This window comes from Pyxicephalus adspersus, chromosome Z (assembly GCF_032062135.1).
Source record: "Pyxicephalus adspersus chromosome Z, UCB_Pads_2.0, whole genome shotgun sequence".
In the NCBI taxonomy this organism is placed as follows: Eukaryota; Metazoa; Chordata; class Amphibia; order Anura; family Pyxicephalidae; genus Pyxicephalus; species Pyxicephalus adspersus.
Genome location: NC_092871.1, coordinates 9,424,045 through 9,436,280, shown reverse-complemented (window position 1 = coordinate 9,436,280; position 12,236 = coordinate 9,424,045). Strand labels below are relative to the sequence as shown.

Here is a 12,236-nt window from a genome sequence, read left to right as displayed (position 1 = left end):
TAGCAGCCCAGCACCTCCTCGGGCCTACACTGTTCACTACTTAAAGGGGGACCCCACCAACGTGGGTGCCCCCCATCATCAATAACTCAGGCCTCTTACCTTTCATCAGGCCTCAACCGCCACAGCGCACAAGCAGGATCCCTCACGCCTGTGCGCTCCTCCACACTCGGAGTGCTCTCTGCACCCCATCCTGTAGTCCAAGAAACCACAAATCCGTCCCATTGGCATTCAAATGAACCCCATCCCTCCGGAGATACCGTCAGGTATCCTCCTCCAGCTCCCGGTGACGCACCACTATACCACCATTCCTAGCCACAAACCTCCTCACCTTAACCCTGGCTTTGTTGAGGTTCTCCACAGATCTGGCTCCCCTCCAACTAGTCCTAGTTACAATGTCGGACCATACAATAACCATCCCTGGGAACTCCAACAGCAACCTCAGGAAGTCCAACTTAACATCCTGAACCAATCCTTTCATAGATCTGCACCCCAAATACCTCCAGCATGCATAACAACCACGTTCCGAGGCCTATCCAGCGCCATGTACCTCCAAAGTTCCGGCACCATCCGACTCCACATCATGCTATGCTTTGCACTCCCTACCAGACGTAGGAGAGCCCGATAAAACCAAGCAGCGCTGATCACCTCAAATGACAAACAATCAATCAATCAAACAATCTGCCCCCCATCAACAACAACCCTAACCCACAACAAGCAACCCTACCTCACAACAATTGAGGTCTAATATACATTTGGAACCTTCTAGATTGCCATTGCCCCCATAGGCCTAATGGCCTCCTCACCTAAGTCACATCTGGCTCCCTCTGTAGCCGCCCCAATCAGAAATGAATGGGAAGAAAAATTCCCCACATCAACCCCTATCCCTATCCCTAATCCCAAACACTGTTTGAAAACCGGAATGAATTGAAAGCAGGACAGAAAAGCCCCATCCTCATGTATCAACAGGGGACTCCCAACCCACGGCCTAACCGGAAGCAGACTCCCCACTGCCTCAACTGGGCACAACCCAGGCTTTCCCCCCATCCAAAACAAATGCACCAAGAAACCCCTACCCCTCTGATCTGTTGACCTCCTAATCCTCAAACTCACCTCATTACCCACACATACCACATCGTCCAATAAAATACCCCCAGGCCATGTCTTATCCGGACTAACCAGTCCCCAATACGCATAGCCCCAAAGAACGCTATACTAAAAGCTACTTTAAACAAAACCCGCTCATATTTGCCCACACAACCCGGGTCAACAACTCTACCACCCGTTGTAACAAATCAAAGGACACCGGCCTCCTCATATCTTGCACCCTCTTTCCTTTCCTAAACCCCTTCAAAGCCTGCCTCACCAAACTCTTTAGTAACATCCCATCTGCCCTGCAACTTGAACCAAAACACCATACCTGACAACAACCTGTTAACCGATGCAACCGACACCCAACCAGTATAATAGCACCCACCTGAGCACATAAAGCCTCCCACTCCTGTCACACTGCAGAATACGCCTCCCAAGTTGATGGCTGATGACCACCCCCCTTCTTGTACCTTATAAACCCTAATATCCCCACCTTTTGTTTTATTTACTGCCCAATACTTGTCCCCTACTTGACCTTCCCCCCTTGGGCTCCCCCTTCTCCCCTTGTCATGCTGCCCTTTCACCTATGGTCCCTTTGGTCACTCCTGCTCCAGGCCTTGCTTTAGGGTATAGCTAGATGGAATACGATGGGAGAGATGTAAGATGTCATCTTCCTTGACAGAGAGAGATGAGGCAAGTCCAGAAATGATATGGGGCGAGACCATGAAGTATTATTATAGTATAAATTTGTATATATATATATATATATGAGTGATCAGAAGGGGAATTTGAATGGCACAGAGTGATCAGAAAAGGAATTTGAATGGCACATGGGTGATCAGAAGGGGAATATCGGTATGAAAGGCACATGAGTGATCAGAAGGGGAATAATCTTTCAGAATCTTTTTTTTCTAGATTTTCCTTCTTTAAAATTGGGTGCGTCTTATATTCCGGAGCGTCTTATACCGCGAAAAATACTGTAATATCTCAGTGGGGTGTGTAACATGTGTGTCTAATGTCAACATGCTGCCAGCAGCACAACAATAACTACTTCAATGATGTTGCTTCCTTGATCAAATCATTAACAAGGCAACCCTAGGCAGGAGTCTAGGGCTCAGTGGATGTCCATGGTGTCAGCTACAACTAGTGTTGGTGGAATATCCCACCATTTAATTCAACAGCTATTCAATCAAATAGTGAGATATTGTTTGGGTGATCGAATGCTGAATTCAAACACCATTACATTTAATAACGGGAGAATTCAGGTTATTTTTAGGGACTATTAGGGGCTGCAAGAGCAATCAAATTGCTCTTGCAGCCCTTTACTAGTTGTATGTGTTCTCGGATAGAGCTTCTCTGTCCAAGAACAATGGGCACTAGATGTGATGAATGTGCCCAGGGATCGCCTCCAGCCACAGCTGTGACCTCAAAGTTCCCACGGTCATGTGACTGTGGGAACTGAACTGCAGATGAACTCTGCAGTTCCACTAAGATCCTCGGGGCACTACTTGTTAAGTACCCTGTAGTGCCCCAGGAATCCCACATTCTTCTCAATGATTGCAGACTCTCCTGAAATCATTGGGAAGATGCCTGGCCAGCAAGTGTCTCTTATTCTGTAACACCACAGTAATATGATACATTTGTTACATTGAGCTTTTTAAACCCATCCAAAAGTTTGATATCTGCTTATTAAAAATACTGTTCCGCATCTTCTATTATCATTTGCAAATGCCCTCCCTTTAAAATTCTTTTTAGGGTTTGGATAAAGGAAATGATTAGATGAAGAAAGATCCGAAGGTTTGTGCCTAGGTGCCTGTAAATACTTTTGGTACAAAATTTAAAGCAGTTTTTTTCTATATATGTACAAGGACAGTGGCATATGTGTGTCGTGTATACAGTGAGCAGGCTCAGGTTTTATTTCACTATATTGCTATAAGCCCCTCCTATCATACTGATAAAAGCTCCTACCATTGTTAGTGCAATTGGCCATCCCACATGCCTGGACCACACTAAATCTTAAATCCTATAAGGGTTACCTGGATCTTTCACAGTCTTAGCCATGCCCTGTGCTCTCCTAACAGACATTAGAAGTGTCCATGCCAGCAAGCATTGTACAGGCCTGGTCCACTGTGGTCACCACTAGGAATCTTGTCATAAGAAATTGTACCAGCTAGTGTTCACCTCTTAACTTTTGGAGAAAGGGATCAGATACATTTTAGCGGTTTTTCACAACCATGTTTTTTTATATGGGTGTTTCAAAATAAAAAATGGTAAAAATTTGTTGCAAAAGGTTTGGTTCAAAATAACTTTTTACCAGTTAAAAAATACATTATTTTTTGGCTGTTACCCACCCTACCTACCATGCATTTTTTCTTACCAAATTACAATTGTAGTTTCATATGTTGTGAATTGAAATCAGCTGACACAAAAAGCAGAATACACCATTTGTTTTTTAAGATTTGGGAAAGCTTTGTATCCACTTCACTATAGAAAAACAGTTACGCAGACTTACAGTCCCCCACCAATAAAACCCTCTTCCCCCTCCTTTTATTACCCACTTACAACCTTTACAAATAACCCCCCAAATAAACACACCACATGGTGTTTAAATGGCCTGTATTACCTTTCATTAATATAAATAACAAAAATAAATATAAACATTAGGCCAATCAATTGTCAACAAATATTAAACACATAATAAACAATAAATTAGGCATAACTAATATTTAATTAACTATTAAATACCAAACATAAACAACACTTTTCCCAACTTAAGCTTTTACTGGTTGCAGCTCGAAGGCCACCACATTAGACCTTGGGGTCTGCATCTTAACCATAATTGCTCCCAGCCACCAATCTCCCAGCTCGGGAATGATAGATACCTTCCATTTTTGTGAAGACTCCCAACTACTTCCTCCTATCACTAATATCCAACAAACAGGAACTCTATACCGTAGATAGGTCCCGAATTCCATAGCCATTTTAAAACAGCACACTCCCCTCGAAGTCTTCAACCTCACACCCCACTATTCTACACTCCTTTTTCTCTGCCTCCTTAAACTCCACCTTGCTCACTTCTAGACTAAATTTTTAAGCCCGTGCCGTCTGCTGGGTGCCCAGTCATGCGGGCCTTCCCCTAAGCTTCTTTCCTCACACATTACAGGCCAAACTTTATATCCTACCACAAAACAACAACTCTTAAAGCGCCAAGCTTCAAGCACACCACCTGGTATTTGTATAGAGTTTTCGGGAGAGATACTTTCTTTGCAACTTTCTTTTATAAGTAATGTGACCCAATACTACCTACATCCTCTCCAGTACTGCCACCAGTCAAGGACCCTCCTCCATTTAGAGTTCTGATGATTTAGGGTACCTCCTTGTTGCATTTACATCTGAAAACTTTTCTGAGAAATTCTCTGTCTATGGGGTATTTCAGTCTTTACTGACAAACTTCTGAATGTGCAATTGCTTACTGCTTATATTTCATGTTGAACCACAAACATTGGTATGGAAGTATATATATATATTTACCTAAAAAGGGCAACAATTCTAGAGGAAAAGACAGACATAACTAGGTGTGAAAGTGGGAAGATCCATCCAAATAAGATTGCAATGCAGAACACTGCTGCAAAAGATCAATATGAGTAATATGAAACAAAATACTATCAGCTGGTATTCAGCAGTAATGTAAGGGTGGGGATGAGACATTCACTGTAGGGGAAATTGGCTCTATGCATGTCCAAATGTCTGCCAAAATATGTTTCATTTATTTCTGGCACAATATATTAGACCAGAAAGGGACTTTATAAGGGACATTATAATATTAAATAATTCATCCAGAATAAAATTATTAAAGCATTCTTTTTTTATTGTTATACCATATATTATTTTTTTCTTATAGTTTTGCAAAATAAAGATTCACATGATCATTGTATAAGTTATACTGTCTTGTTTCAAAATTAACAAAATGCTGCTTTGTGAAAAGCAGCCTATTGGGCATTGTCATAGATTTTTTGGTATTCAAATATCTTATTAACTTATTAAAAAGTTTCTTTAGGTTTATTTTAATAGGGATCAAATGATGTGCCCAGGTAGTGATTGTTGACTAATCATCTAAACATCTCAGCAGAATTCTCCTTATACTATTTAACTAATGTAGAGGGGTGACCTGAATAATCCTACTTAAATAAGCCTCACAGTTAGGTATACCCCACTTCAATACTATAAACATAAGATAAGATATAATGTGGAGTTTGCAGGTTCTCCCTGTGTTTGTGTGGGTTTTCTCTGGGTAACCTAACATGCAGTAAGGGTAACTGGCTTCCCCAAATTTAGCTTTGACGGTATTAAAGACATATGTCTATGGTAGGGAAATTAGATTGTAAACACCTTCGAGGGAAAGCTGGTGACATGACTATGGACTTTGTAAAGCACTGCATATGTTGGCCCTATAAAAATACAAGTTAGTAATATTATTAGGATACAACTATAATGCTATATTGGGGTGAAAAAGAGCTGAAATATTTCCAATATAGGTCCACTTTAATCAACCACAAAATGTTACATTGAGGAGCCATCCATCCAGCTGACTATATCAAATATTTGTTTGGAGTTTCTTACATTCTGCCCCTAACTTTTTCTGCTACCATTTCCTCCCACCTAATTTTTTTTTATTGTATCCATGGAATGCCTTTAATTTTTTGTTTGTATGAATGGCCCTGCCGCTATATATATACGAATTGTGACATGGCAAAAGGAGTCATCTTGGGGAGAAGATGCATTGCTTCTCGTTTCCTCTCCTATTGGAGAGATTAACCAGCAACATGTACGTGGGGCTTCCAGACCTGGGTTTTGCATGTCACTCAGAAGTGTTCTGATCCAGGCCAGAGTTTGGGTTTGTCTGGCCATTATTTACTGCACAGCTGTGAGCATCAGGTAAAAAGGGAAGGAGAGGAAGGAAGCTCTCTCTGACCTGGGGCACAGGGAAGTTGCCTGTGAGAGCCATTGTTATACCAAATGTGAGTAAAGGAATGTTTGTGTTGAGTTGGCAGGGTTAGCCACCAACTGGTAGAGAGGGATCTGCCTGCTGTGTAGTTAGTGCCTGACTGGCTAGGATTTATGTTTTTTTTTTGTTTTATCTTATGCAACCTTTTAATAAAACTGACTGGGGGTCATTTTCAGCCTTAACTACTGTCTCCAGTGTGTTTCATCCATCTCTCCTGCAGTTTGAGAGTATCTTTTACCCCAGAAAAGGTGATCTCACAATGGTGGTATACGACTATATATATATATATATATATATATATATATATATATATATATATATATATATATATATTAGTTTCAGAAATGTAAGTAAATACCAAGGTAAAATATTCAGTTAATAAAAAAGAGTTTAAAGCACACCTGTCTTTTTAAAGTGGTTTTAAGTGAGCTGTGCTTGGCAAGCACCTAAATCTGTTACAGTAGTCAGGAAATAGTTTTGTATCTTCAACAGCTGCAACACCTACAATTGTTTGAAATGTTCTGTTTTTTTTTTCCTTTACTCCGAAAACTGTAGTATCTTTCATGAACTCTTCATACACAGGAGAGGAAAACTTAGGTGATGAAAAAGTATAAGTAATAAGTACACAAATTTGTAAGTAGTAGAACAAACATGAACTATACAGATATCACTGTTCTATTTTATAGAAGTGCCTGTCAGTGTCCTCTCCTGTGGAAAAAGAGCTGATGAAACTTGGAAGGCTGGGAAATGACCAACTACTAATAGATACTCTGTACTCTATACCAGAGGATGGCAAACTCCGGTCGTTAGGCAAGATACGGCCTTGGCCTAACGCCCCCTGGTCGATCCAGCCTAAACCCAGCCCGCAACCTGCGCCGGAGCCAGGGCAAACTACCGGAGCCACATGCGGCTCTTGAGCCTCCGTGTTGTGGCTCCCTTCCCTATTTACCGCGGCAGCGTTAACCTTTCTGCCATCGGGGTAAATTGGGAACATTCCCTCTCCTCCGTATGCATTGTGAAGGAGAGGGAATTCCCTTCAGGGGTCGTTCCTGTTGGGGGGAGCGGAGCCATTAGGGTGGGACTCGAGAGAGAGTTGGGCCTAGTGTGCTCCTGCCTACCACTGAAATGGCCCAGTGGCCAAAAAAGTTTGCTGACCTCTGCTCTATACTTTAGAAAACACTTAGAAAAACAGCTGAGTGCACAAGAATGGGACAACCTGAAAGCAAGATGTGGGAAGAAGCAGGATTATCTGGAGAATAAATGTATTGAACAACTGAAGAATATGATTGAATATGGTAGAGAATTTCTGGAGTGAAAAGGTAACTGCACTATGTTTACTGCAACTGCTGTCATTTATTGTACACATATATGTCCTTTATTAGTTACTTTCAATAAATGTTTTTACACAAATTACTGTAACTTGTAAAAATGGGGAAAATTATTAATAGACCATGTCCATGTGATTTTATCTTCTTTCCTATTTAAAAAAAACACACATAGTGAAGGTATTTTTTCTAGATCATTAGTGTGCAATTCTGTTGTTTACAGTTGTTGACAGCCACATTTTGTGCCCTAGGTTTATACTTGAGTCAAAAGGCTCTATTTATAAAACAGGGAATCAGACATTCCCTCAACAATCCTGTCATGCTAATCTTTCCCACTAGGTAACATTTAATTCCCTGTTTTAAAAATAGAGGCCTAAATATTTTTCCTGTTTTTAGGTAAAGGTAAGTACCTCTGTTTATATTCAAATATACACAGTAAACTTTTGTTTTCCGAGTTCAGCTATAATCCTTCCCAATTTTGCTGGGTGACAGGAAGTGAGATGCAATTTCCCCAATGGAAACACAGGAAGCCAGGAATAAAAATTGGTGCATTTTGGCTTTTTAAATCAAGCTGTTCACATGGTGTGACAAATGCTAAGTTAAATCCTTGTAATACATTTCTCTAACTGCTATCCAGAATAGGACTGCAGTGGCTGGATGCTTTAGTAGCGAGTGGAGGCCCCACATCCATAAGTAAATGTTTTGTTGTTAGTACACCAATCTTCTCCAAACCTGTTTTTATTTTTTCATGCCAATATTTCGTCCTGCCAGGCTGCATCTAACAGTTTTTGATGCCATACTCTTACAGTTGGCCACATGTCAATATACCTATATACATAAGCTTGTAATTCCACAGAAGTGTTTTGATGGTTTTACTGGTTAAATATACATGCTTAGACCAGCCATATATTTGCAAACTGTACACTTGAATATAGGATATTAAATCTATGACATAAAGATTTGTAGTTCAATGTGTGCTAAAAAGAAGATAATATGACGCTCCTTCTCACTCCTCATACTTAGCACCATTCTGGCTGTTACATAAAGAAGTACTTTATTATTCTGAAACTTCTTATGGTGGCACCAGATTATAAATATATATATATATATATATATATATATATATATATATATATATATATATATTTAGGTAACTGCAGATGTTTGAAGGCTGTAGCATGTTTATGCAGCACTTTTTTTTGGCTCCTTCACATTAAAAAGACACCCATGCTCGCTTCAGAACCCCTATATAATATCACCTGTAGGGTCTTTGTTTTAAGAATAAAGCCATTGTCAGAGTACAGAATCACCCAATAGAGCCCCTCCTAAACTCAGAACCCCTATATAATATCACCTGTAGGGTCTTTGTTTTAAGAATAAAGCCATTGTCAGAGTACAGAATCACCCAATAGAGCCCCTCCTAAACTCAAGTCCGTTTTGTCTAAAATAGGACTTGCCATTCCCCTTCAAACAGTTAAAATGTTCTGTTTCTTTTACTTCTAGCCTGCCTACATTGAAGACTTCTTATACCGCTATTTTTTAATTGGATGGAGATCCAGGGACATTTAGAAGATGATTGTTTAATGTATAGAGTTACCAATTTACATAGTAGGTTAGGTTGAAAAAAGACATAAGTCCATCAAGTTCAACCACTAGGGAAATTTCATTGTGCAATTTCTCAGTTCCTCTCTGTTGATGTTCAGGGTTTTTTTTTTTTTTTTTTTTTTTGAGTATCCCACAATATTTCACATGCAGCTTGATAAAGATGATGTGCCTCATTGTGCTTATTCTTGGGGTATCCGAAGTGTACGGGGGTAAGTACATGGATCATTGATCCACTGGTCTATTCATATATACCATCATGGTACATAATAGATCATTACTGTTTATGGGTGCCTATGGACTTTCATGCTGGGCACATCTGATTGCTTTCAGAAACCATTATTTGAATTAGGATTAAATTCAAATGGGGAGGGGGGGGGGGGTAAATAGTGAAATATATCAGAATATGTATTGTAATCGGTCCAATGGTGTTTATTTTGAACAGAATCTGTTTTTTGGGTCAAGGCTCCCAGGCATGGAAAAGATCTTCAGATGATTGTCTCATTGCATGCTCACATGCTAGATTTCTGTCATTAAAAACAATCTTTCCTGATTGTTTCCAGTGATTCTGTTCTATAGAGAGAGAGGGCTAGATGAGCGGTCGGCACCCTACTGTATCCACCTCTATAGGAAATGACAGTGTTCTCCCTGGTTCAGTTATATATTGATTTGTCAAAATGGATCATTAAAGACATTAAGGGACTGCTGTTTATATGCAGTGTATATTTTTTTGTTTCATGTTATTGTTTGTGTTTTAAACAAATGACCCATAAGTGCTTATAAATAATACTTCTAAGAAATACGGTTCAGATACTTCCTATACTGAGAAAAACATTTAACCACATTTATTGTCACACGAACTTTTCTTGTCACGCAATGCAATCAGTATATTCACTTGCCACTCGAACAAAAATCTTATACATATACCTTTATAGGAAAAACAAATTCTAAATTTAAAAAATTAACAGTATGGGTCTGATTTATTGAAGCTCTCTAAAACTGGAGAAGGTAGACTATCATATTAGAACCCGGGAGACGGATAAACTCTGCATCTGGGAACTTTGCATAGATAAGGCAAATGATGTTTTAGAAATGAATTCCAGGTTTGCTGGATCACTCATGTTTTCCAACAAGAATTTATCTTCTCCAGTCTTGGAGAACTTTAATAATTCAGACCTATGGGCTAGATGATGGCAGTCACACTGTGTGGTGATATGTAACAGTCTGTATGTCTTTTTCAGACAGCCACACTTTACGGTATTATTATACTGGAGCCTCGGAAACAGGTTTTGCTCTGCCGGAACTCTCTATTGGTACATTTTTGGATGATAAGCAAATGCATCAGTATAGCAGTGACACTGGAAAATTCCCAGAACCCCTATATAATATCACCTGTAGGGTCTTTGTTTTAAGAATAAAGCCATTGTCAGAGTACAGAATCACCCAATAGAGCCCCTCCTAAACTTAAGTCTCGTTTTGTCTAAAATAGGACTTGCCATTCCCCTTTTTCTGTTTCTTTTACTTCTAGCCTGCCTACATTGAGGACTTCTTATACCGCTATTTTTTAATTGGATGGAGATCCAGGGACATTTAGAAGATGTTTGTTTAATGTATGGAGTTACCAATTTACATAGTAGGTTAGGTTGAAAAAAGACATAAGTCCATCAAGTTTAACCACTAGGGAAATTTCATTGTGCAATTTCTCAGTTCCTCTCTGTTGATGTTCAGGGTTTTTTTTTTTTTTTTGAGTATCCCACAATATTTCACATGCAGCTTGATAAAGATGATCTGCCTCATTGTCCTTATTCTTGGGGTATCAGAAGTATATGGGGGTAAGTACATGGATCCACTGGTCTATTCATATATACCATGATGGTACATAATAGATCATTACTGTTTATGGGTGCCTATAGACTTTCAAGCTGGGCACATCTGATTTCTTTCAGAAACCACCGTTGATTAGTGTTGTTATTTGAATTAGCATTAAATTCAAATAGGGGCAGCACGGTGGCCCTTGCAGCGCTAGGTCCCAGGTTCAATCCCCAGCCAGGGCATTATCTGCATGGAGTTTGCAGGTTCTCCCCGTGTCTGCGTGGAATTCCTCCCACATCCCAAAAACATGCAATTAGGGTTAGGTTAGGTTCCTTGGCTTCTCCCTAACAATTGACCTTAGACTACATTAATCACATATGACTATGGTAGGGACATTAGATTGTGAGCTCTTTTGAGGGACAGTTAGCGACACGACTATGGACTTTGTACAGCGCTGCATAATATGATGGCGCCATATAAATACTGTGTAATATTAAAATGGGGGGGGGTGTAAATAGTGAAATATAGCAATCAGAATATGTATTGTAATCTGCCCAATGGTGTTTATTTTGAACAGAAGCTGGTTTTTGGTTCAAGGCTCCCAGGCATGGAAAAGATCTTCAGAACATTGTCTAATGCTATGCTCACATGCTAGATTTCTGTAATTAAAAACAATCTTTCCTGATTGTTTCCAGTGATTCAGTGAGAAAGGGAGAGATGAGCGGTCGGCACCCTACTGTGTCCACCTCTATAGGAAATGACAGTGTTCTCCCTGGTTCAGTTATATATTGATTTGTCAAAATGGATCATTAAAGACATTAAGGCACTGCTGTTTATATGCGGTGTATATTTTTTTGTTTCCTGGTATTGTTTGTGTTTTAAACAAAGGCCCCATAAGTGCTTATAAATAATACTTCTAAGAAATACGGTTCAGATACTTCCTATACTGAGAAAAACATTTAACCACATTTATTGTCACAGGAACTTTTCTTGTCATGCAATGCAATCAGTATATTCTCTTGCCAATTGAACAAAAATCTTATAAATATACCTTTATAGGAAAAACAAATTCTAAATTTAAAAAATAAACAATATGGGTCTTGTTTTGTTTTGGGATGTTTTAGAAAATAATTCCAGGTTTGCCGGATCACTCATGTTCTCCCACAAGAGTTTATCTTCTCCAGTCTTGGAGAACTTTAATAATTCAGACCTATGGGCCAGATGATGACAGTCACAGTGTGTGGTGCTATGTAACAGTCTGTATGTCTTTTTCAGACAGCCACATTTACGGTATTATTACACCGGAGTCTCGGAAACAGGTTTTGCTCTGCCGGAACTCTCTATTGGTACATTTTTGGATGATAAGCAAATGCATCAGTATAGCAGTGACACTGGAAAATTCC

At 39.6% G+C, this 12,236-nt stretch overlaps 1 protein-coding gene across 1 annotated transcript in view; it reads left to right on the top strand.

The window, feature by feature from the left end:
• Nucleotides 1-10,769: 10,769 nt before the first annotated feature.
• The window catches only part of LOC140343708 (class I histocompatibility antigen, F10 alpha chain-like), a 10,442-nt gene continuing 8,975 nt past the window's right edge, over nt 10,770-12,236 (top strand). Inside the window, exon 1 of the mRNA XM_072430565.1 lies at nt 10,770-10,853. Within this exon, the coding sequence (XP_072286666.1) occupies nt 10,805-10,853 (49 nt within the window). The 5' untranslated portion in view covers nt 10,770-10,804. The remainder of the gene's footprint in view (nt 10,854-12,236) is intronic.